At 55.8% G+C, this 24188-nt stretch overlaps 1 protein-coding gene and 1 non-coding gene across 5 annotated transcripts in view; one reads left to right on the plus strand and one right to left on the minus strand.

The window, feature by feature from the left end:
- LOC105468705 (phosphodiesterase 2A) overlaps positions 1-24188 on the minus strand; it is a 100778-nt gene that overhangs the window by 45230 nt on the left and 31360 nt on the right. For 2 of the 4 annotated variants that reach the window (XM_011718944.3, XM_071075239.1), the window contains exon 2: positions 23031-23106. In XM_011718944.3, the coding sequence (XP_011717246.1) occupies positions 23031-23106 (76 nt within the window). Of the gene's footprint in view, positions 1-12041; positions 12104-13224; positions 13295-23030; positions 23107-24188 lie in introns of those variants that run through there. The other 2 variants (XM_011718951.3, XM_011718948.3) reach the window with 2 other exon arrangements.
- Positions 2686-2747, plus strand: LOC112424475 (U7 small nuclear RNA). Its single transcript, XR_003015227.1, has one exon. It is a non-coding gene; the product is annotated as a U7 small nuclear RNA (small nuclear RNA).

The raw sequence follows: 24188 nt of genomic DNA on the forward strand, positions 1-24188 counted from the left end.
ACTGGGCTGGGTAAATATGTCCGCCTGGGATATTTTGTGGGACTGTTGTGAATCCATGGGTCCCTTAGACCCCCGAAGCCTTGAAAAGAGGATGATGCCCTCCCACCAGACCCTCGGACCCTCTATACAATTCAAACTAAATTTTATCTTGGAAATGAAAATTAAAATAGTTTTTGTGTGGTTTTTCTGACTGCAAAATTCTGGATACACTTATCAAAACTGACCGCTCCTCTTAGGTCACCAGCAAAGCAGAACTCCCACTTTGCTGGCGACCTAAGTGTGCAGCCTGCCCATTAATGGTCCAGAGTGGCGAGTCCCTGCAGGCCATCACATGATCATGGCAGACTATGTTCCCTGGGTCACTGGGAGAATGTCCGTGTGAAAGTATGTAGGTCTGTGTTTCTGTGTGAATCTGTAACCCACATGGGTTGTAAGAGTGTAAACATGTGTAAGTACCCGTGTCTATGTGTGTGCACTGGCCATCTGCACGTGGGAGTGACCATGTGGGCCTGCCACTATGCATATGTGATTCGGGTCATTGGTGTCCATGTGACAGTGGTGTAGTGAGTGTGTGGCTGTCTGGGGAGCTGTGAATGCACTAGTGGGTGGTTAGTCTTGTCTCCAAATGGTGAGTGAATGTGTGGCTGAGAGTGGTGGAATCTGAGAGGGTCTAATTCTCCTCTGTGCACCCCTGTCACTTCTCCCATCGCCTCCCTCAGATGCGGGCTCATCTGCCTGCCCTGCCACACACCATATGTACTGGACAAGTCTTTGGACCTTCCTGGGATCAGTTCCTCATCCGTAAAAATGGTCCCTTCCCCCAGAGCTGCTGAGAAGATTAAACTGAGCTGTCAAACCTTGCCTAAGCTGACTCCCAACAGGGGGCTGGGGCCACCTGTGTGCACATTAGAAAGGAGGGACCCCAATTCTCTGGGCAGATGCGGGCCTGAGGGGAAAGGCTTGGTGAGGGAGAGCGGGCTCAGCTTGAGCGCCACCCCACCTCTGCTGGAGCTCCTGTGCAAGGTATAGCCTGCATGGTTAAGAGGCTTTGGCCTTGCAGGTGACCAAGAAAGGGCAGCTTCCTTTCTTCCTGCCCCACCTTCAGGTGTGCAGCCTGGAACTAGAGGGTCTCTAATTATAGGACTGGGGTAGACATATTCCAGATGAGACTCTGAGGACACTTACCCCTCCTCACTTCCCTGGGGCCCACTCCTCTCCACCTACTCTTCAGCGCTCCCTCCCCAAGGCCCAGGAGAAGGCCCTTCAGAAGCCACAAGGGGGACTGACCAGAGCTGGGATGCAGAGCTAGGCAAACTGGGGCCTCTGAGACACCCCCAGTTCCACCCCCATTTTTGGAAAGGGAGACTGAGGCCCAGAGAGCAGCAGGGACCCTCCCAGGGATACAAGCAAACCCAGGAAGTCCAGGCTTCTGTTTCAAGGCCTCTGTAGCTGGGTTTGAGAAGACCCAAGCTTTGGACTCTGTTGGCTCCTGAAAGTAGCCCAAGAAAGCAGGTAAAGGTCCCAAAAGACAGGCACTTCGACACCTAGCCTCAGCTGTGGGTATGAACTCCTATCCACCCCCACCCTCCCGACTGGGACCAGATCCCCCACTGGTGTGATTAACCAAATTATGGGACTTTTTCTTGAGCAAATTGCATCGGCCTAATTGAATGAAGCTGCAGGAGCCTGGGCTGGAGGCTGACAGTACAGTGGTAAGGATGGCAGGGGAGAGGAGGGGGCAGGAGTGAGTGGGCGGGAGGGGGTATCGCTGACAACACCAAGCAGGGGACAGAAGTTGGGGAGAGGGAGAGAGGAGGGCTGTGGGTGTAAGAAAAGAGGACGCCTCACTCAGCGCACCCTCACTGTGCTCCTACTGGTGCTCCTGTTATTTGGGGGCCTGGGATGCAGGTGTTGAGGTTGCTGCTCCCCAAGAGGCCATAGAGCATTTACCAAGTGCCAGAGACTGCATGCACTGGAGCACTGCTTCATGTAATCCTCCCAATACTTGAGGAAATTGAGGCTCAAGAGATAAAATGACTTGCTGAATGTCAGAGCCTAGACAGGGCTGTCTGACACCACAGGCCCTGCTCTTAATCAGCACCTATGACATCCTGCTGAAATGCCCACATCCTGCCTCCAGGAAGCCTTCCTGGTATTCAGAGAAGAGAGGAGCTCGCATCTGGGCACAGACACCATTTCTGTCCCCATTCAATGTTTCTCCTCATCTACCCTACAATGTTCATGCTCCCTCCCATGCTCAGCAACTGAGGCTGGGGCTGAGCCCACCTGAATCACATGCAGCCCTGTCACCTATAGCACAGCTTCAGTCCCTCTCACTGTCATGCAGAGTCCTGCACTATGTCACACTCATCAACCAGGACGACGCAAGGAGACACGATCCCTGTGGCCTTCACAGAGCAGGTCCCACCTGCTTGGTGACACACAGTCATTTCAGTGTCCACAGCGTCCCACTGTCCCACATCACTGGTTGTCACAGGGCCACACATACAGTGATCTCTCACTGTCACCCTCACTCGGAGTCTCCTATATTTTCAGTGCTGCACCCATGTTCCCAAAGCCACCATGTCACCCTCACACAGCACCAGACACAGTTCCACACTGGCTCTGTGTCACTGTTACATCTCAGCATCATCCAGGACCTCCTAGCCTTAAAAAACAAAAATCCAACGTTTCATCTATTTTAGAATTTGTCTAGCAGGTTTTTCAGTCTTCACCGGAAAGCTCCCCCAACCAAAAAAAAAAAAAAGTCTACCTTTGGTGAGATGACATCACGTCTGGGATTTGCTTTAAAATATTTCAGCAAAGCAACCCATGAAATGGGAGAAAAATATTTGCAAAGCTTTTATCTGATAAAAAGGTAATATCTGCAATATATAAAGAACTACAATTCAACAATGACAAAAAAGCAAACAACCCAATGTTTTAAATGGGCAAAGGACTTGAATCAACATTTTTCCAAAGAAGATATACAAGTGGCCAACCAACACATGAAAAGATGCTCAACTTCACTAATCATTAGGGAAATGCAAATCAAAACCACAATGAAATGTCACCTCATACCCATTAGGATGGCTACCATTAAAAAAAAAAAAAAAAAAAAAAAGAACAGAACACATTTTGGCAAGGATGTGGAGAAACTGTCCGTGAGAATGTAAAAAGGTACAGAAAACAGTATAGCAGTTTCTCAAAAACCAAAAAATAGAATGGCTGTATGATCCAGCAAGCCTACTTCTAGGTATACATCTGAAAGAACTGGAAGCAGGATCTTGAAGAGATATCCGTACACTTACATTCATAGCAGCATTATTCACAATAGCCAAAATGTGAAAGTAACCCAAGTGTCTGGTGCTGGACGGATGTGATCTGTCCATACACTGGAATATTATGTGGCCATAAAAAGGAAGGAAATCCTGTCGCATGCTGCAACATGGGTAAAACTTGAGGACGTTATGCTAAGTAAACTTAAAAGCCAGTCACAGAAAGACAAATGCCACATGATTCCAATTACTTGGGGTATCTAGAGTAGTCCAAGTCATAGAGAGAGAAAGTAGAATGGTGGGTACCAGAAGCTGGAGACAGAAGAGGATGGGGGGCTGTTGTATAATAGGTGCAGAGTTTCAGTTTGAGAGGAAGAAAGAATTCTGAAGATTGGTGGCAAAACAGTGTGAATGTACCTACCACAACTGAACTGTACACTTAGAAATGGTTATGATGGTAAAGTTTAGGTTATGTACATTTTACCACAATTTAAAAAAAAAATTTAAGCTTAAGCAAAGAAAAATGAAAGAACAGGTAGTGGGGAAGAGAGGAAGAAATGAGGCCAAATCCCAGCAACTGTTGAACTGGAGTGATGAGTATATGGCAGTTTTTTATATTATTCTCTCTGGTATTGTGTCTGCTTAAAATCATCCATAATAAAAAAATGTAATGTCCCTTTTCAGTGACCATGTCCTTCTCTGCAGCCCTCACAGCCCAACATCTCCAAAGGGCTCTGCAGGCTCACGTCTTCACCTCCCTGACTATCCCACACAGGCCAGTCTGACTTCTGGCTCCAGCACATCACTGAAATGGCTCCCATTAGCCTGACTCACCCACAGGGCCCAGCACAGCACAAGCTTCCAGTTCCCATCTTGCCTGTGGGCCAGCACCAACCACACACCGTCCCTCCCTCCCACTTGAGCCTCTTTGCCAGCTTGGCTTCTGACTTCACACCCCTGGTCTCCTCTGCCTCCCTAGCCCTCCTGCTCTGTCTCATTGCTGCTCCTTCTCACCTCCCCGGCCTCTAGACAATGGAATAAGGGTTTAAGGCTTGGTCCTCAGTCCCCACATCTTCTGTTGCCAAGCTCCCTTTCTCCATTATCTGAGCCAGGTCCACGACCTTAACAAACCCCCATGCCTGTCGACTCCCAGGTGTATCCCCAGCCTGGCCCTGCTGCCCACTGCACACCTTCATCTGGATGCTTCCCTTAACATGTCCAAAACAGTTCACTCAATTTCTGCCTCCTTGTCTTCCCACCCCACTAGTGCTGACCCTCCCCCTTGCCTTTGCCCATCTCAGAAACATCTCCACCATCCATCGCTTGGTTCTTCAAGCCAGAACCCTGGAAATTGTTCTCTGGTTTTCCCGCTTGCTCATCTTCTCATTTATCAGCAAGTTCTGTCATTTCTACTTTCAAATATCTCCAAAGTTGCTCCATATCTCTAACTCTTCTGCCATTCCATTAGCACAGGCACCACCATCTCCTGCCTGGGCAGCTGCAGGAGCCTCCAATTGCTCTGCCCACCTCCTATCTGCCTCCCCCTAACTTATCTCCCCTCCCCTGCCACGCACCGTGCACACTCACACACATACATACTCTGCAGCCCGAGTATTCTTTTTCTTTTCTTTCTTTTCTTTTCTTTTCTTTTTTTTTTTTTTTTTTTTTTTGAGGTGGAGTTTCGCTCATCACCCAGGCTGGAGTGCAATGGCACAATCTTGGCTCACTGCCACCTCTGCCTCCCGGGTTCAAGTGAGTCTCCTGTCTCAACCTCCTGAGTAGCTGGGATTACAGGCACCTGCCACCACGCCTGGCTAATTTTTGTATTTTTAGTAGAGATGGGGTTTCACCAGGCTGGTCTTGAACTCCTGACCTCAGGTGATCCAACCGGCTCAGCCTCCCAAAGTGCTGGGATTATAGGTGTGAGCCACTGCACCCGGCCAGAGCAATCTTTTAAAATCATCCTTTGGACGGTGTTACTTTCCTGCCTGAACCCATCGGTGCCTTCCCATGACAGTGTCCAACACAGTGTTGTGTGTGCACACTGCATATTGTCACAACCATTACAGAGTATCACACATGTAATGTCAGGCCCAGGGTCACACAGCATCACACGCTCACTTCCACACACTTGCTTTCACTCTATGTCACTCCTTTGCACACTCAGCCTCACTAGATCATATGTTTGGGACACACTCAGTGTCACAATTCAGTGTCAGACACTCGAGCCACAGACTCAGGACCATACCTCCTACTGCAGCATCATTTGCTCATGTTCTGTATTTTATTCTCATGGAGTCACACCCTCCATGTGCTCATTGTCACTTGCAGTGTCACATATGTGGTAGCAGGCAATGTGCAATGTCACACACTTGGTATCAGCATCACACAATCAATATCACACAGTGTCACAGTGTCACACACTTGGTGGCACAGCCACCGTGTACACATCTGCTATCATAGAGTGCCTCACACCCAGTGTCACATACTCAGTGACTCACCCACACACCACACAGTACCCTGTGATCATAGTCACATACTTGACATTACATGTCATAAGCTCTGTGTCATACGTGCAGAATGCCCCGTGTCCCACAGTGTCTCACTGTCCCTCTTGGCATCACCCTGGGTCCCACAAGCTCGGCCCCTCGTCCCCACCCCACTGGGCAGTCGCCAGGGCTGTTGCCCCGTGTCACGGCTGTTTCCTGTTGTTGTGCTCAGAGTCCTCAGCCTCTGCTTGTTCCTTCAAGGATTTCCTGTTGTCAGGGCCCCCGGCAGGCCTGGCCTGTCTGGGATACACACCCCTAAGCCCAGAGGCTGGCCAGCAGGAACCCTGGGCCCTCTGCCTCCCCACTCTAATATTCTGGCTGGATCCATAGGACTTTCCATCCTCCCCCAGTCCACCAACCTGGATACCCTATGTGTCTACACTGGTGCTGGCTCTGCTGGGATGGACAGAGGAGATCAGCTCCGGGCCTTGACCCAGTCCCAGGGTGTCCAGGACTGTGCTTCCCAGAACAGGGCTCCAGGGCAGCCTGCACAAAGCTGTTACAGTGACTAAACAACTGGCGGACAGGACCAGCCCAGTGCTGATCTACGGGGCTCCGCATGAAGCTGCTGGAAGCCTGAGAAGTGGGAGATGGAGGGCAGAGGACAAGGGTTCGAGGGTTTAAAGTTGAGGAAGACTTCCCAGACGAAGCGGCTGAGAGCCAGGAAACAGGGAGGAGGAGGAGGAAAAGGCAGCCTGAGGAGGGGACACCAGGCTGGAGGCAGAACCTGGAGGAGACAGGATGGACCAGGAAGAAGAAAGGAATGTGAGAGAGGCGGAGGACATCTGTGGGGTTTGGAGAAAACAAGCTCCTCTCCCATCTGCTCCCACCTCTCCCTCAGCCAGCACTCGAACTCAGGCTCTAGGCAGGGGCCTCTGGCACACCCTTCCCTCCTAGCCCCATGGACTGCCCCTAAAAAAGGCGCTGCCAAGCCCCCTCTCCTTCTGCCCCACCCAGTCTACAGGAAGGACATATGGAGGCCAGAGCACACGCTTCTCACACAGCCTGAGATAAATATTTCCCGGGAAACGGAACTTGTTCTCTCAGTGTTTACAGCCAAAGGCCAGGCGGGACTGCGGGGGGCAGGGCCAGCTGGAGGAACCTCAGCCCTGGGCCGCAGCATCTGGCCTGGGCACTGCCATCAACCTGCCTGCGCCTCTGAGCCAGCTCCTGCCTTTCCCTAAGTCTCAACTCCAGGTCATTGACGGGGCTGGCCCTCCCTGGGCCTAGGCCTGCCTGCAAGCCTGGCCTGGTCTCAGTGTGTGTCTTCTCTGGGTATAAGTCCCTCGTGCGTGATGCCTCCTCCTTTGGACTAGGCTTCTCTGATGGCAGGACCTGAGATGCCCATCTCTGTCTTTGCTCAGTCAGCCAGGGGTGTGGACAGTGGATGGGCAGGCAGAGAGACAGGCTGGAGTGGTAGCTGAGAGTGCCTCGCCGGCCCCAGGTCCCTGCACGCCCGGGGCCCGTGCAGCCAGACAGGTGGGCACAGACAAGTGGCAGGGCCTCAGGACCCCCATGGATACCAGATGCTATGGCCAACTTGTTGGCATCCACTCCCTTGGGGCCATGGGGCACTGTAGAGGCCACTGGCTCCTGATGTGCAGAATCAGGAGGAGGCAGCACATCTGGCAGTTAGGAGCACTCACTCGAGAATGTTAGATAAGCTGAAAAGTGCTGCCTCCAGTGCGGCCCCTCCAGCCTCACCCCAGGGCTCCTTGCTGGTAAGCTGTTCTCCTATACTCAGAGCCTTCGCCCCTCCCATTCCTGCCCACACTCTTGCACAGGCTGCTCTTTCCCCAGTGAAGCCCTGCTGCACCCACAGCAGCAATGGCAATACCCCCTCCAGCCTGGCTCCCACCCCTGCCTAGTGCTACCCCCACAGCTGGGCCCACATATTCACTGGCGGCCTCAGCCTCACCCTGACTCTGGCATCAAGCCTTCCTCAGCCCAGGACTCACAGGCAGAGCGTTTTGGAGCTGGGTTCTGAGCATGAGCCAGTCTCCTGCAGACCCCTCTGGGGCTGAGTCCTTGCTCCAGGCTCCTCTATCTGCTTGTTCCCAGTCCTGTTCTCGTCCTGGTTGTCCTCAGCTGCTGGCATCAGAAGCTGACCTCACAGACCTCTCTGACTGCCTAGCTGCTCTCTGGCTTCTTCAGTGAGTGCCCTTGACCCTCTCCATCCTTCAGAGTTCCAAGGTTGCCTCCTCCAAGTCTCCAAGACCACCCAACCCAACTGTGCCCCTTCTTGGAACTACTCCAGCCCTACTCACGGCCACTCTTGTTCATTCAAGAAATATTTATTGAGCATCTACTGTATACCAGGCCTTTGCCAGGCACCACATGGGCCCAAGAGAGACAAAGAAGACTCAGCCTCAGTCTCTGTCTCCTGGGTGTTTACAATCCCATGGGGAAGGACACATTACCCATAGCACCATGTGGGGTAACAGGTTTCCCAACTGTGGGCTCAGGGAAATGAGGACTGTGAGTGCCCAGGGAAGGGAGGAGACTGGCTCGGCCTGAGGTGGAGGGACTAGTCTGAAAGAACGTTACAAAGGAGGTGACGTCACAAAGGAGGTGACATTTCATCTGGGCCTTGAAAAGAGAGTAGGTGGAGAAAGAAAGGAAAGGTGTTCCAGACAGGTGGTCAGTGTGAGCAAAGGTAGGGAGGCAGGAGGAGTTGCTGTGTGCTGGGAGTGAACACAACAATGTGGCTGGAGCGCTGGATGTCTCAGGGCATGAGGGGACATGAGGGGACATGAGGGGACCCAGCAGACAAGGCCAGCAGTGCCCTGCCAAGGGGTGTGGTCTTTGTCCCAAGGGCAGCAATAGAGGAGCTGGTGTTGGGCGGTGCATTTCTGTACTTATTGTGCACGTCAGTGCCCTCATTCACATCTGCCTCTCGCCATGCCCCCACCCCAGCTAGGGCTCCCAAGCCCCCACCTGGGCCCTGAGAGCCATCACAAAGAGGGCATTGACTCACCGTGCTCAGTTCACCAACTTGAACGGCCCCAGCCCCAGCTTTCAGAGAGGCAGTAATGACGCGGAGGCCTGGCCCTGAAGGAGGATGCCAGGCTGAGCTGGAAGAGCCCCTCCTCCAAGCCAGCTGCTGGCATAGGGGCTAGGGAACCATCCCAGGAGGGTGTGCTGAACACATGCTTGCTTGGTGGGGTTGGGTCTGGCAGCTCTGCTCTCTTGGCTGCTACCCAGTCAGTGCCAGGAGAGCATGCCATGCCCATAGAACTTCTATAAGCCTCAGCCCAGCTCTGCGGAGCACCCTGTCTCACAGGGGTACAGCCTAGTCCTGGCTCTAAGGATGGCACCCTTGAGGGAACAGTGGGGAGGCTAACTCTCCCCAAGGACCTGCCATGTGCCAGGCCTGCGCCGGGCACCCCACACATACAAGTTTTGTAACTTCTCCCAACAGCTCTGTTTTGGTAATGTCGAATAACAGTGGTTACGTCCAATAATGATAGAGGTTCTTCTTTTTTTTTTTTTTTTTTGAGACAGTCTCGCTCTGTTGCCCAGGCTGGAGTGCAGTGGCACGATCTCGGCTCACTGCAAGCTCCGCCTCCTGGATTCATGCCATTCTCCTGCCTCAGCCTCCCGAGTAGCTGGGACCACAGGCACCCGCCACCATACCCAGCTAATTTTTTGTATTTTTAGTAGAGACAGGGTCTCACCATGTTAGCCAGGATGGTCTTGATCTTCTGACCTTGTGATCCGCTCACCTCAGCCTCCCAAAGTGCTGGGATTACAGGCATGAGCCACTGTGCCCGGCCATGATAGAGGTTCTTATCCCTGCCTGGCAGGTGAGGAGACTGACACTCAGGCTGACTGAGTGGCAGGCACAAGGCCACACACCTAGCAAGCAAGGGAGTTGGGACTTGAACCTGTGCTCATCTGACCCTGTGACTTTCCACTATATGAGGCCATCTTGGCTTCCCAGCTCCACCCTGACAATAGGGTCCCTCAGGCTCCCCAGTCCCTTTTCCCTCCAGCTGTCCCTATGGTCTGAGCAATGCCCTCAGCTCCCCACTCTCTCCAGTCTTGCCCTCTCAATGTTGGGAGCATCCCCTCAGGCAGCCCATCTCTTCCTAGCAGGGTCGAGTATAGGCCTGGGCACTCGGGTGGGGTGCTGGCAGAACCCAGAAATCCAGCAGGCCCTGCCAAGAGCCCAGGCAGACACTAACTGTTTTTGGGATAGGTGTGGGGATGGGGTCAGGACAGAGCTGAGGGCTGAGGAGCTCATGGCTTCGGATCCTCGATCAGAGGGAGGAGGCAGCAGGACCCAGCTCAAGGAAAGGCAGAGAGAATACAGGGGTAGGAGTAGGTGGGGCAGACCCAGGGAAGCTTCATGGGAAGGACGAGGCCAGTGGAGCTGAACAAGGAGCAGAACTTGAACCTGCAGAGGGCAGACCTATGGCCTAGGCAGCAGGGGCTGCCCCAGAGGCAAAGCAGGGAGCCTGGAGCCACACTCCTTCCCTCGGGGCACAGCTCTGGTTGCCCAGGAGGGTCTCAGCTTCGCCAAAGGCCCCTCCTTTCATGGCTCCCTGGGTGGATGACAAATCCAGTCTTTCCTGGCGTGTGGCCGAGGCTGCTGAGACACTGCAGGCTCCCAGGAACACCATCTGTCCCAGCTCTGGGGGGAGCCCCGCCCCATGGGGAATGCCATGGCAGTAAATAAATTAATAATGGCTTTCCAGGCCCTCCCCTCCCATCTCCCTTTGCCAGCTCCCAGCAGCAGGGCCCAGTCCCACTTGGAGGCACATTCTCAGGTCTTGGCCCTGTGTCCCAGCTGGGAACCTGTGCTGAGCCCTTCCTGTGCACCAGGCCCTGTGTGGGCAACATCTTACTCAGGGGCCGGGAAAGAGTGAGCCTCGAGCCTGAGACACCTCTAGGCTCCACTCCTAGTTCTGTTCCAATTCACTCACTGCATGACCCCTCTGGGCCTCAGCTTCCCCAAATGTGAAACAGGAATAATGGCAGCCCCTACCTCATAGGGATGTTGTAAGAATTAAACAACGGGGGTGTCGAAGGCTCCTGGCACACACTGATACAAGCAGCATCTTCCTCTCCCTCTCAGCTGGGCCTGAGCAGACTCTTGCTGTTCTGGCTGTGGGTCCAGTTCACACACACACACACACACACACACACACCCTCCTCTGTGCCAATCTTCAACATCAGCAGCCCACCTTGTTTGCTCATCAAGGCCCCTTTGAGCACTGAAGATTCCTATGAGGCACCCCTCACAGGGAAGGAAGGCATGGTTGGGGGGTGGGGATGGCACCCCTCACAGGGCAGGAAATGCGCGGGCTGAGCGCTGCACCAGTACCCATCCAAGGGTGGTAGAAGGTTCAGGAATGAAGAAAGCATAGTCCCCAAGCTCAAGGAGCTCACAGTGCAGAGAAGGCAAGGCAGACACACATATAGAGTCACGTGATGGAGAAAACAGGGTGCTCGTGGCACAGCACAGTGGGCGACAGACAGCAGAGCACCCCAGCATCTGACTGCCAGGGCAGGAGAGCTCAGAGGAGGGAGCATGAGCGAGCTTGGTCCCGTGGTCAAGGGGTAGAGAGGACTTCCCAGAGGAGAGGAGGCTAGAGCTGATCCCCGAAGGATTTAGGAAGCTGAGAGGGGAAGAGGCCAGCGGGAGTAGTTTGGGGGAGGCAGCAATGGATGAAGGGGGACAATGGCCAGGCTGGGGTTGCAGAGGGGGACATGGGGATGGGGAGTATGGAGGATTCTGGGGCAAGAGAGTGACAAGTTCAGGTCTGTGCATTAGAAAGATCCTCCTGGTGGCCACGTGGAGGATGGGGGAAACTGAAAGCAAGCAGCCAGTGAGTGGCCCAGGGGAGAGTTGAGGGGGCCTGGACTCAAGCAGGGGGCGGAATGGAGAGGAGAGGAACTCGGGAAATACTCAGGGCAGAGAATCAACAGGGAATTGTTGGGTGAGAGTGTGGAGGACAAGGGAGTAGTCTGGAGTGACTGCCAGGTGAGTTGGGAGGAGGAATCCTCATGGGAGGACTTCCAGGCTGGGGATATATGGGGTGAGGGGAGTTGGCCTTGATATGAGGGTGGTCCTAGTCTGGAGGGCTGGGGCTGGGATATGACTCCAGCCTCCCCGTCCTCCCAAGGGTGAGGGCACCACTCAGACTGATCTTCAGTCTGCGCCCCACCCCCTCAAGCCCACCCACTTCTCCCTCCACTGAGCTCTCACCTCTAGTCGGTCGTCTCTATTCCCTGGGGGTCCTGGCTCCTTTGCAAGGGGGTCCAGGCTGGCTGCAGAGACAAGAAGGTCAGGGGCTGAGGCCGGCCAGGCCTTCTCCCCTTCTCCCTAGCCTGCCCTCCCATTAGCCCCCAGCAGGCCCATGGATGGCCCCCTCCTCCAGGAAGCCTTGCCCGCTTGCACCTTGCTCTCTCCCCAGACTCCCTCCTTATTCTCTGCTTCCCATAGGCACCTGTGGCTCTGCCATATTCTCTGTTCCTTGACTCTGAGGACAGAGCCATAGTCCTTCTTTCCACCTAGGGCTTCTAAGGAGTGGAAATGACCACCTCTTTACTCTTTCTGAGGCCTCTTCCACTTCTGCTTCTCTCCAGGGAGCTCCACTAGCCCTCTCTAAGCCTCAGTTTCCCTATCTGTAAAACGGGATCCATAATGTCTACCTCACATAGTCACTGGGCCTCCACAGTGAGTTGGGCCTTTACTCACAGACAACCAAGGGGCTTCCAGCCCAGGTGTTGTGAGTCTCAAATGAATGTGAGCGCATGTGGGAGCCCCCGCCCCAGCCTGGCACCCAGTCATCTGGACTGGCATCAGATCCCCCAGCCTGTATCCCACCGGCACCACTTCCACAGCTCCTGGAATGCTGGCGGTGGAGACATTGCCACAGCAGCCTGGAGACACAACAGGGACCTGCCCACTCGTTCTCCAGAAGCCCACCATCCCGCGGCATTCCAAACCCCCAGCCTCTCTGAGGGGCACTGCCTAGGGCCTGGCTGCCAGGCTGCTGCCCCTCTCCACCCCCACCCAACAAGCCTACCCAGGCATCGGACAGGCGGCGGGATATTCTGAGCCTGGCTTCGTTCCCGTCAGCTGCTGGCCGCCATGCCAGCCTGGCGCGGGTGCAGGGGCTGATTTGATTTGGCAGCTTCAGCATCGTGTGGTGGGGACTGGGAGGGGGAGGGGGATGAGACACCCATCCCTGCTAGTCCCTGCTAGGAAATAAACAGCCTGAGGCGCTCCTTCTGTGAGCTGGGGGGAGGGCACAGTCTGGCATGGAGGAGGTTCTGGGTTCCCTGCTGGTGTCCCCCTCTTCTCGCCTGGGCACTGGATACCTGCCCACGACTGCTGGAATCTCTGGCTCTCCTTGGGTTGACCGTAGGGGTGACAGGAGCTGCACCTGGTGTGCGGAGGCTTGTGGTGTGGCCGAGGCAGGGTGTCTGGTTGTCCCACATGTCCCTTTTTCCTGCAGGGTCTTCCCTCTTAGCTGCGCCTGCAGCTGGGCCTGAGTGTCACCTCGGGAGACTTGGTCTGTGTGTGGTGTGATGGTCTAGGTGTGGCCATCTCCCGCAGTGACTGTGGTGTGTGGCTGGGCCTCTATGAGGTGCTGACTGCAGCCCAGGGTGTGGTGAGGTCACCCATGTGCCTGACTCTCCTGTAGGGCCTGGTATGTATTGGCCCTGGCCTGTTCCTTCCCTCTGTGCAATGACCCCACTCACCCAGCTGTGTCCGGCAGAGGAAAAGAGGAAATGACGAGGGTTGAGATAAGTGCCTGACCCCAGGGCCGTCCCTTTTATCCACAAAGCCTGAGTCTTCTTTTCCACCCACAGCCAGATGGGCCACCTGCTAAGCAGCCAGGGACAGCCCCTCCCCTCCCCTGACAGGAGGGAGAATCCAGCTCCCCCATCAGGCCTCCCATCACTCCCAGGACAGGTTCCTGCCCCCCAGCAGAGGCACTGCCCCGAGGTGGAGGCAGGCTGCTGGCTCCTGTCCCTCCCCAACCCCACCCAACTTCTGGTTCCCCGTCCAGCCAATTTCAAGTGTGGAGAAAGTGGCTAGGATAAGGGGAGTCTCAGCTAGGTATTCCCAGCTCCCCATAATCCCACCCAGCCTGTGTTTACCACTCTCCTATCTCTTGTACACAGGCCCCCAGGCCAGAGAAGTTCAGCTCACCCCTCCTGGACACTGGAATCTGCACCAACCCGCCAATAACCTACCAGTGCCCTGGAGGCCTGGACTCCCTAGCCGCCAGTTAGAGAACTGCTGCTGGAGAAACAGGGCTTCTGATGCCCAGACCTCTGCACTGTGGAGTCAGACCAGGACCCTAGTCCTAAGGGGCCAACAGGCCAGGGCTGTGTCCAAGCCACCAGCCAGGGAGGTCAGGGGAGGGTAGAGTCTGCTTTAGGGAAGAGTTAGCCTCTCATCTGTCACCTCCTCCCCATTGTCCCACGTCCTGTGGGGACCTCAGGGCTCTCCCCACCCAGCAACAGGAAGCTGAACCCCTCCTGGAGACATTGAAGGAGTGGCCCCAGGACTGAAGGGGGGACTCAGCCTTGCCCTTTGAGTCACAGGAGGAACATAGGCTCACAGAGTACAGTTGTCACAAAGGGGCTAGTTGGATGAAGACAGTCTTCAGGGGTCCTAAGGGGCTTCCTAGAGGAGGTGTGTGAGGCCTGACAGGAAGAGGAGGACACTGGGTTCCAGGGTGGCCTCCTGATGGTCTGACCAGTTTTCAGCTGGGATTTATAGACCCCGTGATATGCTTGCACATGTCTGTGGGTCTGTGTCTGGGCGCATGGGTATGCATCCCAGTCATGGAGGCCTGAGCTCTAGTCTGTGTCCCAAGGAAAGTGTCTGCCAGAGGCAGGAGTCAGCAGACAGCAGGGATAGTGAAGGAGAGAGGAGCTGGGCAAAGAAGGGGAAGGGAGGGCAGCTCAGGGCTGTGAAGAAGGGCTGAGGAGAGAAGCCCCCCACCACATTTCTGTAGGTGCCTGTGTGCTTAGCGCTGATCATCACAGTCAGTCCTCAAACCGTGGACGCCTGATGCCAAGGGCAGGGTGCACCCATGGCCCAGCGCAGAAGGGAGCATGGCACTGGGCTGTGCCCCAGCCTACTGTGCAGCTTTGGACAGGACCTTCCCTTCTCTGAGCTGGCCTCCTCATCGGAAGAATAAAAGGGTTGGACTTGGTGATCCCCCAGGGCCCTTCCAAATCTAACTTTCACTGGAGAGAGGCTTAAACCCAGAGAAAGCCACAGACGGAGACCTCACAGGGATGGGGAGGGCCCAAGGGCAAGTGCAGATGAGACCAGGGAAGGAGCAGCAGGAGGAAGCGGGTGGTCACAACAGGAGGGTCCAGGGAGGCACATTTCGGGCCTGCAGCTGGGGAGGGGCTCCCTGCCAGGGACAATGGAGCCTTGTGGAGGACTGGGGGCAGCTGTCACCACCACACCTGCTTCTGGCCTGTGGGAGGAGGAAGACAGAGGGGTGATGGACAGAGGCTCTGCTCCCTAACCTGAGTCCCGCCTCCACTCCTGCCCCTCAGGTGTCCCAGGGGAAGTGGGGGAGGTTGTGGGCAACAACGAACACCCAGGACTAGGGGAATCAGGAAGCCTGATTTCAGGCCCTGTTGTGCTGTGTGACCAGGGCCAGCTTTGGTCTGTGAACCTACCAGGCAGGGGAAGCCCTTGGACCTGTGCAGTGGTACTGGGCTTCTAAGGATCTATCGAGGTGGGCACTCTGGAAGGAAACCCTCCCCTGCAGCCTGGACCCCTCCCCAACTCTGGCCTGGGTGCTGAGGCATAGAAAGGACCCAGGAAGCAGTGAGACACTGGACAACTGGGCTGGCCTTCTGCGAGGCTGGACTGTGGCCTCACACACAGGGGAGGACCTGTCAGCACTTCTGGTGCCTGACCTGGGACTCCCTTCCTTGACCCCTTCTCACTGCCACCCTTGGGGCAAGAACAGGGTCTTCCCTCCTCAGCCTATACTGAGAGGGTGCTGACAGGACCCCACTGGCTGTCCTGGCCTCTGCCCTTGTTTGAGCCCTATGGACGCAGGGCCCTCGCAGGCAGGGTTTCATGCATTTCCATGTCTGTGTCCAGGAAGTATTCATGTCCTGTTTTCCCCCCACAGGCTGTCAGGGAAGGGGCAGGAGTAAGCAGGCCTCTCCTTCCTCCACTGCTGCCATTTCTGCCCAGAAACTTTGGAAAGGGTAGCAACCCCTCTCTCCGCCCAGTCTGAAATGGTTAAGGAATAGAGGCCAGTGTTGAAGGAAATTAGCCTCTTAGTCTGCAAGCTTTGAGAGTGGCAGGTCTCTCGAATGTACACACACCAGTTCTGTTGTGACAGGAGAAACAGCCTGTGTGATCCAGGTTGTAAAGGTCTCTATTCTCCTCTAAGGCCAGCCCAGCTTCTCCTGTCCTCCCTCACTGGGAGTGGAGGGAGCGCCCACCATTCTGAGCTATCTGTCTCCATTGCTTCTTGTTATGTTTTTAATAACTGAACATTGACATTAACAAGGCAGGTGGTTGCAGCTCTTCCCAGCAGCCCCATTTAGAACCATTGAATCATCAAACCATCAAATCCTAGAATCCTAGATTCACAGAATGTCCGTATCTCTAGCTCCTAGAGCCTCAGCATCTTAAAGTCTCAGAATGTCGGAATCACACAACCACGCATCCACACAGCCCTGGCTGGGAGCTGAGAGTCAAGGAATGCTAGAATTGTCCCAGTTAGAACCCCACAGACTGACAATTCCAGATTCTCAAAATCCTACACTTCTAGAGCTAGAGCTCATATATCGCTGGGAGATATTGACCCCCAACTTCCTCCTTTTACAAGTGAGAAAATGCAGCCCAGAAAAATGGTCTCATGCAAGAATACTGGAGAGTGGGGGCCAAGGAATGCCCAGCTCAGAGACTGCAAGATTGGACTTCAACATTATGATGTTTCAGGAAATGGCACAGCTTTTCTATTCTGAAATACCAGTATTGATGTTGGGGCGATACCGCTCTTCAGCTCTGCCTGTCTCCCTTTGCTCTTACTCCCGGCCCTCTCCATTCTTCTGGCCACCCTACCTTCCCGCTCCCGCTCCATACCACGAGCTCTCGGCCCCTCTTACCCTGAGCTCCTGCAACTCCCATGCCCTTCCTGTCTCCCAGTGGCAGCCCCTAGTAGAGGCAACCATGGATGGGAGGCATGCAAGGCCAACTCCCTTAGGGTGGGGGACAGGAAAGGCAGAATGCCTGCCCCCTGAAGCCACCAGCCAGAGTACAGGCTCTGCAGAGGAGGGGCCCTGCCGGCTCCTCTCAAGGGAGCTGAACAGGAAGGTCCTGAAGCCACAGGGGGTAGCCACATCAGAGGCAGCAGCTTCAAGGGAGCCTGATCCGAAGTTTTGGGAAGCAGCTGAGGCTTACAATTTACATTAGAACAATCACGTATGTTTAGCATTTTCATAAATTTACATTTTTACTCATTTTGGAATGTACTCAGACATTTTTGGATTTGAATTTTATTAAGTATTATATTTCACAGATTGTTTCGATTATTGAATTCTGAACACTCTGCCCAGGGCAGATCCCGAGTTCCCCATGTTACAGGTGACGCTATAGCAGCCCTGAGTGGGCTTCAGGTCTCCCTTTAACCTCAAAGCTCATGACCTCCTCCGAGGCTTTTCCAAGACCTTTTGGTCTTTAAAGAGCCCTGACACAGGCCCAGGCATCTGCCACTAACCCCTGTCTTCCCTCCTATACCTCTCAGAGACTGCACAAAACCCACCCAGATACCTGGGTGAGGCAGCATTCTCCTCCCTTGACCTTCATGTCTACAGCTGGCTGGCTCCCTCCACCAGCCCTGGCCACTCCATTCCCTCCCCTGCATTCTTTAGCCATTTCCCTGTCCAGGCCTCATCACCCCCTTTACCTGGGCCACACCAGCCTCCCCCTCAGTCTCCACACCATGGTCCAGGAAGCTCCCGAGCATGCAGATCTGATCTGTCATATCTCTTCCCTCAACTCTTCCCAAGGGTCAATTTCCCTCCAGAACAAGTCCGCAGTCCTTAACATGGCTTACAAGTCCTGCACCATCTTGCTGGGCCAGCTTCACCGCTCCCATACCCTGGACCCAGACGCCTGGCACCCAGGGGCCTGCTCCATGGAGCGGTGCTGCCACAGGCTCTCCTCCCTGTCTGCCACCAACAAACCTTCACAATAACCATTCTCTCCCCTCTGTCCAGAACTTTCTCCTGGCTTGACCCTTAGCTCTCAGTCTAGATTTGTTTCCTCCTGGAAGCTCCCCAACGTGCCCCACCCTCCCACTCTAGGCTGAAATAGGGGTCCCTGCTTTATATTACCACGGCCCCTGAGTTTATCTCTTTCGTTGCCCTCTCCACACACTCTACCAACATCACTCCCTGCTTCCCCACCTCCCCGCCCCCAGCCCTATACCCAGGTCTGTGCCACCTGCCATGGGGCTGATGCAACATTGCTCAGGCTTGGGGGAATGTGTGGGGATTTTAAGGCCTGCATCCTGCTCATCTCTTCCCACCCTCTCTGCTGGGCACATAGCAGGTGTTCACCAATGTCCACCTAGGAAGTCCTGGAAGTACACATGTGTAACTCAGACAGGAAGGGCAGGGTGCTCGAAGGAGGTAAGAATCCCTGGGCTGGGTGAAAATGGAGACTTCCTGGAGGTGGCATCTGGGAGGACCCTCCATATGTCAGTCCTAAGGCAGCAGTTAGGGACAGGCTTCAGGAAGTTCCCAGGCCAGCCCTAAGACCATCAGAGCAAATCATCAGTGGAGGACTAGAGTCTGCAATGAGGGGGACTCAGTGCCTCGGGCCCAAGATAGTGGCCACTGGAGGAGCTGGCTGTGCATTCAGAGAAGCCTTCCTGGAGGAAGAGCTACTTCTGGCTGACGTGGGAAAAGGAAGAAGGTAGAGATGAGTCAGGTTGGAGAAAGTGGTGAGGGACAGGGATATGGAAAAGAAAGCTCTGTATCTTCTCATCATTTACCCTTAGGGTGTCATCATTTACCCTTAGGGTGTGAAGATCAGGAAGGTGAGGGGATGGGCAGAAGGAGCAAAGAAGACTCAGGCAGAACGAAGATAACATCAGCACTGACGCCATGGTCAGGGCGGGTATGGATAGCTGGGGCTGGCAGGGAGCAGGTCCCCAGCTGTGGCTGGGAAACATTTCCTGTCTCCTTGCCAGGGGGGTCATTAATAATCGTTTACCCGCCGCAGGCAGCACGGAGGCCAGCCAGAGAGCAGCATGGTGCTGGGGCCAGAGCCCAACCTGGCAGCAAGAAGTGCTGTCCTCTGACACCAGCCCTGCCACCCTGCTGTGAGACCTGCACCAGTCACCTGACCCCTCTTGGTCTCTGGAGCTACTGGTAAAAGAAGTGCCTGATGAGATGCCTTTAGTCCCCTCTTCCGCTGGACCCCAGTTTCCCTAGACGGAGCTGGGCTGCCAACCCTACAGGGCAGTTCCGGTCATCTGATGATAAGTGTGAGCATCTGGACTCTGCCAGACCCAGCTCAGGACACACATGGTGGGTAGAGGAGAGACTCAGGCCCAGCCTCTGCAGAGCTCACATTCTGGTAGGAGCCAGACCCCAGCACCAGAGGGTGTACATGCGGAGCCCCACAGAACCAGGCGCCCCAGACTGGGGAAACACAGAAGGGTGGGCGACTGGCAGCATGTCTGGACACAGAAGGTAAGAGCTCCATGAGGCCAGTTTGGTCACCACCATGACCCCGGCACTTAAAACTGTGCCTGTCTGGTACACAGCAGGTGTTCCATAAAGACTTTTAGACAATCACATGAGTTAATCTGCTAAATGAGACATTTGTGAAAGGACCTTGGTATTTGGAAAGAACTGCATAAAAGATGATGAAGATGACAGTGTCAATGACGATGAAGATAATTCCAGCCAGAGGCAATGGGATAAAAAAGGTACCATGAAAGCTTGAGAAGGCTGGAGGCCCAGGGACGGCTACCCAAAGCCAGACAGTGTTGCCTGGGGAATGGTCAGCAAGATCCCTTTTGCCAGTCAGGCTACAACCTTCCTTAGCCCCAGGCTGCATTTCTCTGCCCACCCCAACACCCCCTTCAAGGTCCAGCTCAAGCCTATTCATTTCAGAGAACCTTCTGGAGTGTGACACTGTGGCATCGACCCCAGGCCCTTCCCTGACTGACTCAGACTTCTCTGAGCCTTCCAATCTCAAGGAATCTTGGATGTTTCTTCTCTCAAGCACTTGCTGGGAGGTGGCCCAGTAGGGTTTTCCCACAGCTCTCTCTGGAAGGCATGACCTCGATCCCCCTACAGACTGCATCCCCTACAGACTGAGTCAGACTAGAGGGTCCCCAAAGGTGTGACCAGCTCTCTCCTTTCAGATAAGTGTCTCTGTGAGGACGGGGACTATTTCTCCTCCATCTGACCTGGAGTGAACACAAATAGAGCTAAATCGAGGTCTTCCTGGTTGTCTCCAGGGGCTGCAGCCACACAGAGAAGGGGCGAGGGGAGGTGAACCTGGAGAAGCGGGTGCTTGGCTGCTCAGCTGCTCAGCCCGCTGACATAAGCCAGGAAGGGCGCTGGGCCACCATGGACTAAGACTGCAGAGCTGGCAAACTCCAAGCCCAGCCCAAGCTGTTCTTATACCGAGAGGCGCCACCAAAGACACCACCCAGGCCTCACCGCCTGCGCCGTATGCCTCCCTTCTGCGGAGGACGAAGAGGTGTAGTAAACACAGTGACCTTGCTGCCTCGTGCATCCTCTCCACACCCTCCTCCAAACCGGGGCCCCAAACACCAGTTAAACTAAGAGGAAAAGAACAAAGGTTCCCAGACCGCGGCATCGCCTGCCGCCCGCCTGTCCAGCGCCTGCTCCACCGGAAACCCAAAACAAAGGACTTGGTCAAGGCAAGGAGGATGAAGGGCAAAGGGTAGGGGCAGTTGGGGTTGGGGAGGCATGGAGAACATTCCAGGGCATCTCTAGGGACCTGATCAGGAGGGGAGCAAGGACAGGATGGCAGCCAAGCCCTCCTGCACACATGCGTCACTACACAGACATTTATGGGGACACCCGCTATATTCCACACGCCTCAAATGTTATAGACCTCATTCTTCACACACACCTCATGCACACACTCCCACCGCAGCACATTCTACAGTCCTCAACACCCCCAACACACACACCGCCAGCTCACTGTCCATCCCCCACTCACTCCTCACCACACACACACAACTCACGGGGAGAAAAGATCACATAATCCACCCGTCACACCAAAAAGTCACACAGCTCACACACCCTCACTTCACACCACACTCACACCGTCTCCCACCACGCACCTCACACACCTCTCACCTCCTCAACCACAGGCATATGCATCCAATTAAATTCAACACGCACGCCACCTAGACACAGAGACACATGCAGACACAGCCTGCATAGATAATGTGCACACCTAATGTCACACGTTTGTGGGCACACACAGCCCCTTAGCATAGACAGCCCTGCTGGCCCACTGCCTCCTCCCACCCCACCCCACTCCCATATGCACACGTACATGCATGCACACACACACACTCACACACTTGTCAACTGGCTCCTCACCTCAGACCCCTCAGCCCTGCCTGCAACCCTTTCCTGTCCAGAATCGCAGGAGCAGCCACCACACAGACACATGACACTCAAACACCAGCACTCAGGTCCTAATAGATATATTCCCCAAGCAATCCCAAGATGTGCCATAGTGACTCTAAGCCAGCCACCCAGGCTGCAAACACACTGGCACACACAGCACCCCCCTGCTCCAACTCCTCTCTGACAAGAGACCCAATGGAAACCATCAGGCCCCTGCAGTGGCCCTTCCTGGCCACACACAACAGCCAGTAACATACACAACTACATATAGAGCCCTGTATGCAAGCTGCCCCTACAACAACTCCACTGTACAATGACAGACATACAGCCACATACACACAAGTTCTCTACACACACAACAGCCACACACCCAGTTACCACTCCACAGCCACAACACTGCCTCCCCAGCCACACATAGCACACAATGCCATAGACCCACAATTCCCACATTTTCCATAATCTCCCCACAAATAATCCCACTCTTGATGACACATTCATACACGGTACAACACACAAGATTACACACAGGACACACACAACACATGCAACCCAGCCCGTGCTGCACACACAGAGGAACACCCACACAAACACATACACTCTAGACCCACCCAGCCTGGACACATCCCACCGCAGGTGACTGACACCAGATTGCAGTCTACTCTTTCCTATCTCAAGCCCTAGCCGCCCCCATCAAGACCAAGGCAGCTGGGATGAGGGGCTTTATAAGTTACAAAAGCCAGTGCCCACCGCATCATCCCCCCACCACCTCAGACCCCTGGGCACCGCCTGAGGGCAGCACACTCCACGTTCAGGCCCTTCCACGTGAGCCCACACCATGCCATGCCTGAGAACATGGGATGCAAGGGGGTCCCAGGGACACTAGCTCTGCTCTCTGAGCCTGCCCCTCCTCACCGCAAAGCAGAGGTAAGGCTTGGAGATCTCCAACACAGAGGGAGGGAGGGAAGGGATAGAGGAGTGGGTCCCACAGAGGAGGCCAGTGAAGCCCTGAGGGAAGGACAAATTTGCACTCTGGGGTATGGTCCAGGCTGAGCACTGAAGTCCAGATGTTTGGGTGGGAATCTGAGCGGTGTCTAGTTGAGGCTGTGGAATGGAGGTTTGGGGCTTGGGGTGAGGTCGGCTCTGAGGTGGGGTCCTGTAGGATAGCTGAGGGTTCAGGTGGTCCAGGTGTGCCAGGAGTCCCACATATATGATGAAGGTTCCGAGGCGTGGGCAGGGGTCCCCACTAATCTAAGGAAACGAAATTCGAGGCTTGGGCAGAGCTCTCAGTGTGCACTGCAGTCCCACCGTGGACTGGAAGCTCAGTGCTTGGGGTGGAGCCCCGGATCCGAAAGGAGTTCAGAGTCTGGGGTGACGTTTGGACTGAGAGCCGGGGCTTCAAGGGCTCTTGGTCTGCGCTGCCGTCCCAGCACAGGAGTAGAATTCAGAACTAGAGGAGGGGTCTCCTCCCTGAGAAGGGTTCGGGGGCTTAGGGGTGGGCGGACCCGGCCCGGCGCTCGCCGGACACCCCGTTCTCCTGGTGCCCAGCGCGGGGCCCCCCTACCTGCAGGCTGTCGGCGCATGGCTGCGGCGGCGGCGGCGGCGGCTCGTCCGGCTTGAGGAAGACCTGCTGGCCCCGCCTGAGGAATTGGACAACAGCGATGAGGATGTGGTGCAGCACCAGGACCATGCTCGCAGCCGCCCGCCCGCCCGCCCGCCCGCCCGCCGGCCCGGCCGCTGCGCTCGGTCAGCGCGTCCGCGACAGCTTCGCCTGGTCCGCCCGAGTGTCCGCCCCGGCCCCGCCCCGGCCCGCCCCCCGCCCGCCCCCGGCCCTCCCCGGCCCCGCCTATGTCCCCGCCACCGCGGACCGCACCTCTCTGCCCGTCGGATCCTCTGACCCCACCGGACCCCCGGCCTCTGTCACCGCGCTTCTCTTTCGCCCTGGGTTCCCTCGGCCCTTCCAGCTGGCCTGCTGTCAGCCTGCGCTCGCTGCCCCTCGCCCGGTCGCCACTTCTCTCGCATCTCGCAAGGGCCGCTCTCAGAGCCTCCACCCTGTCTGATCGCACCCTGTTTCCCCGCCACTACTTTGGGGCCCGGGGCCCAGCCAGAGCCCCAGGCAGAGACGGGCGCAGTGGGGTGGGGTAGGGAGGGAAGGAGAAGGAAAAGGGGGGCAGGGGCCGCGGACACCGCAGGAGCCTCGGGCTTACTCCTCTCCCTCAATCTAGGAGGCAGGGGGATGTCGGGAGAATGTTGGAGGCCGCTCCGAGACGGACAGGCCCTGGAGCAGTAGCCCATCTGCGAGGGAGACACGTGCGCACAGACACCGAGCGCACACACGGCGGCCGCGACTGACTGGGCCCTCAGGCCTGAGCCGGCAGGTCCGTTTTGCCGTCCCCGGAGCCGGAGAGGGTGCAGGCCCCAGTGCCACACGGTCCGCAGTTCCGCGGTGGGACCTGCGCGCCGGGAGCGCGTTTCTCTGCAGAGCGGCTTCTGGGTTCAGGCGCCTGCGGCAGCCGCGACGCTCCTGCGCCCCCTGCCGTCCCATCGCGGCGGCGCAGCCCGGCCTCAGTTGCCGGTTGCCCGGAGGGGCCGCGTCCGGGGGTTCAGTGGGTCACCGGGGTCATCTCCCTGACCGGACCGACCCGGTTCTTAGGCCTCTGCTTGGCATGAAAGCGGCTGGGGCGGCGGGAAGGGTCTGGACTGTAGGGTGCGCTTGGGTCTC

The sequence above is a fragment of the Macaca nemestrina genome, chromosome 12 (genome assembly GCF_043159975.1).
Source record: "Macaca nemestrina isolate mMacNem1 chromosome 12, mMacNem.hap1, whole genome shotgun sequence".
Lineage (NCBI taxonomy): Eukaryota > Metazoa > Chordata > Mammalia > Primates > Cercopithecidae > Macaca > Macaca nemestrina.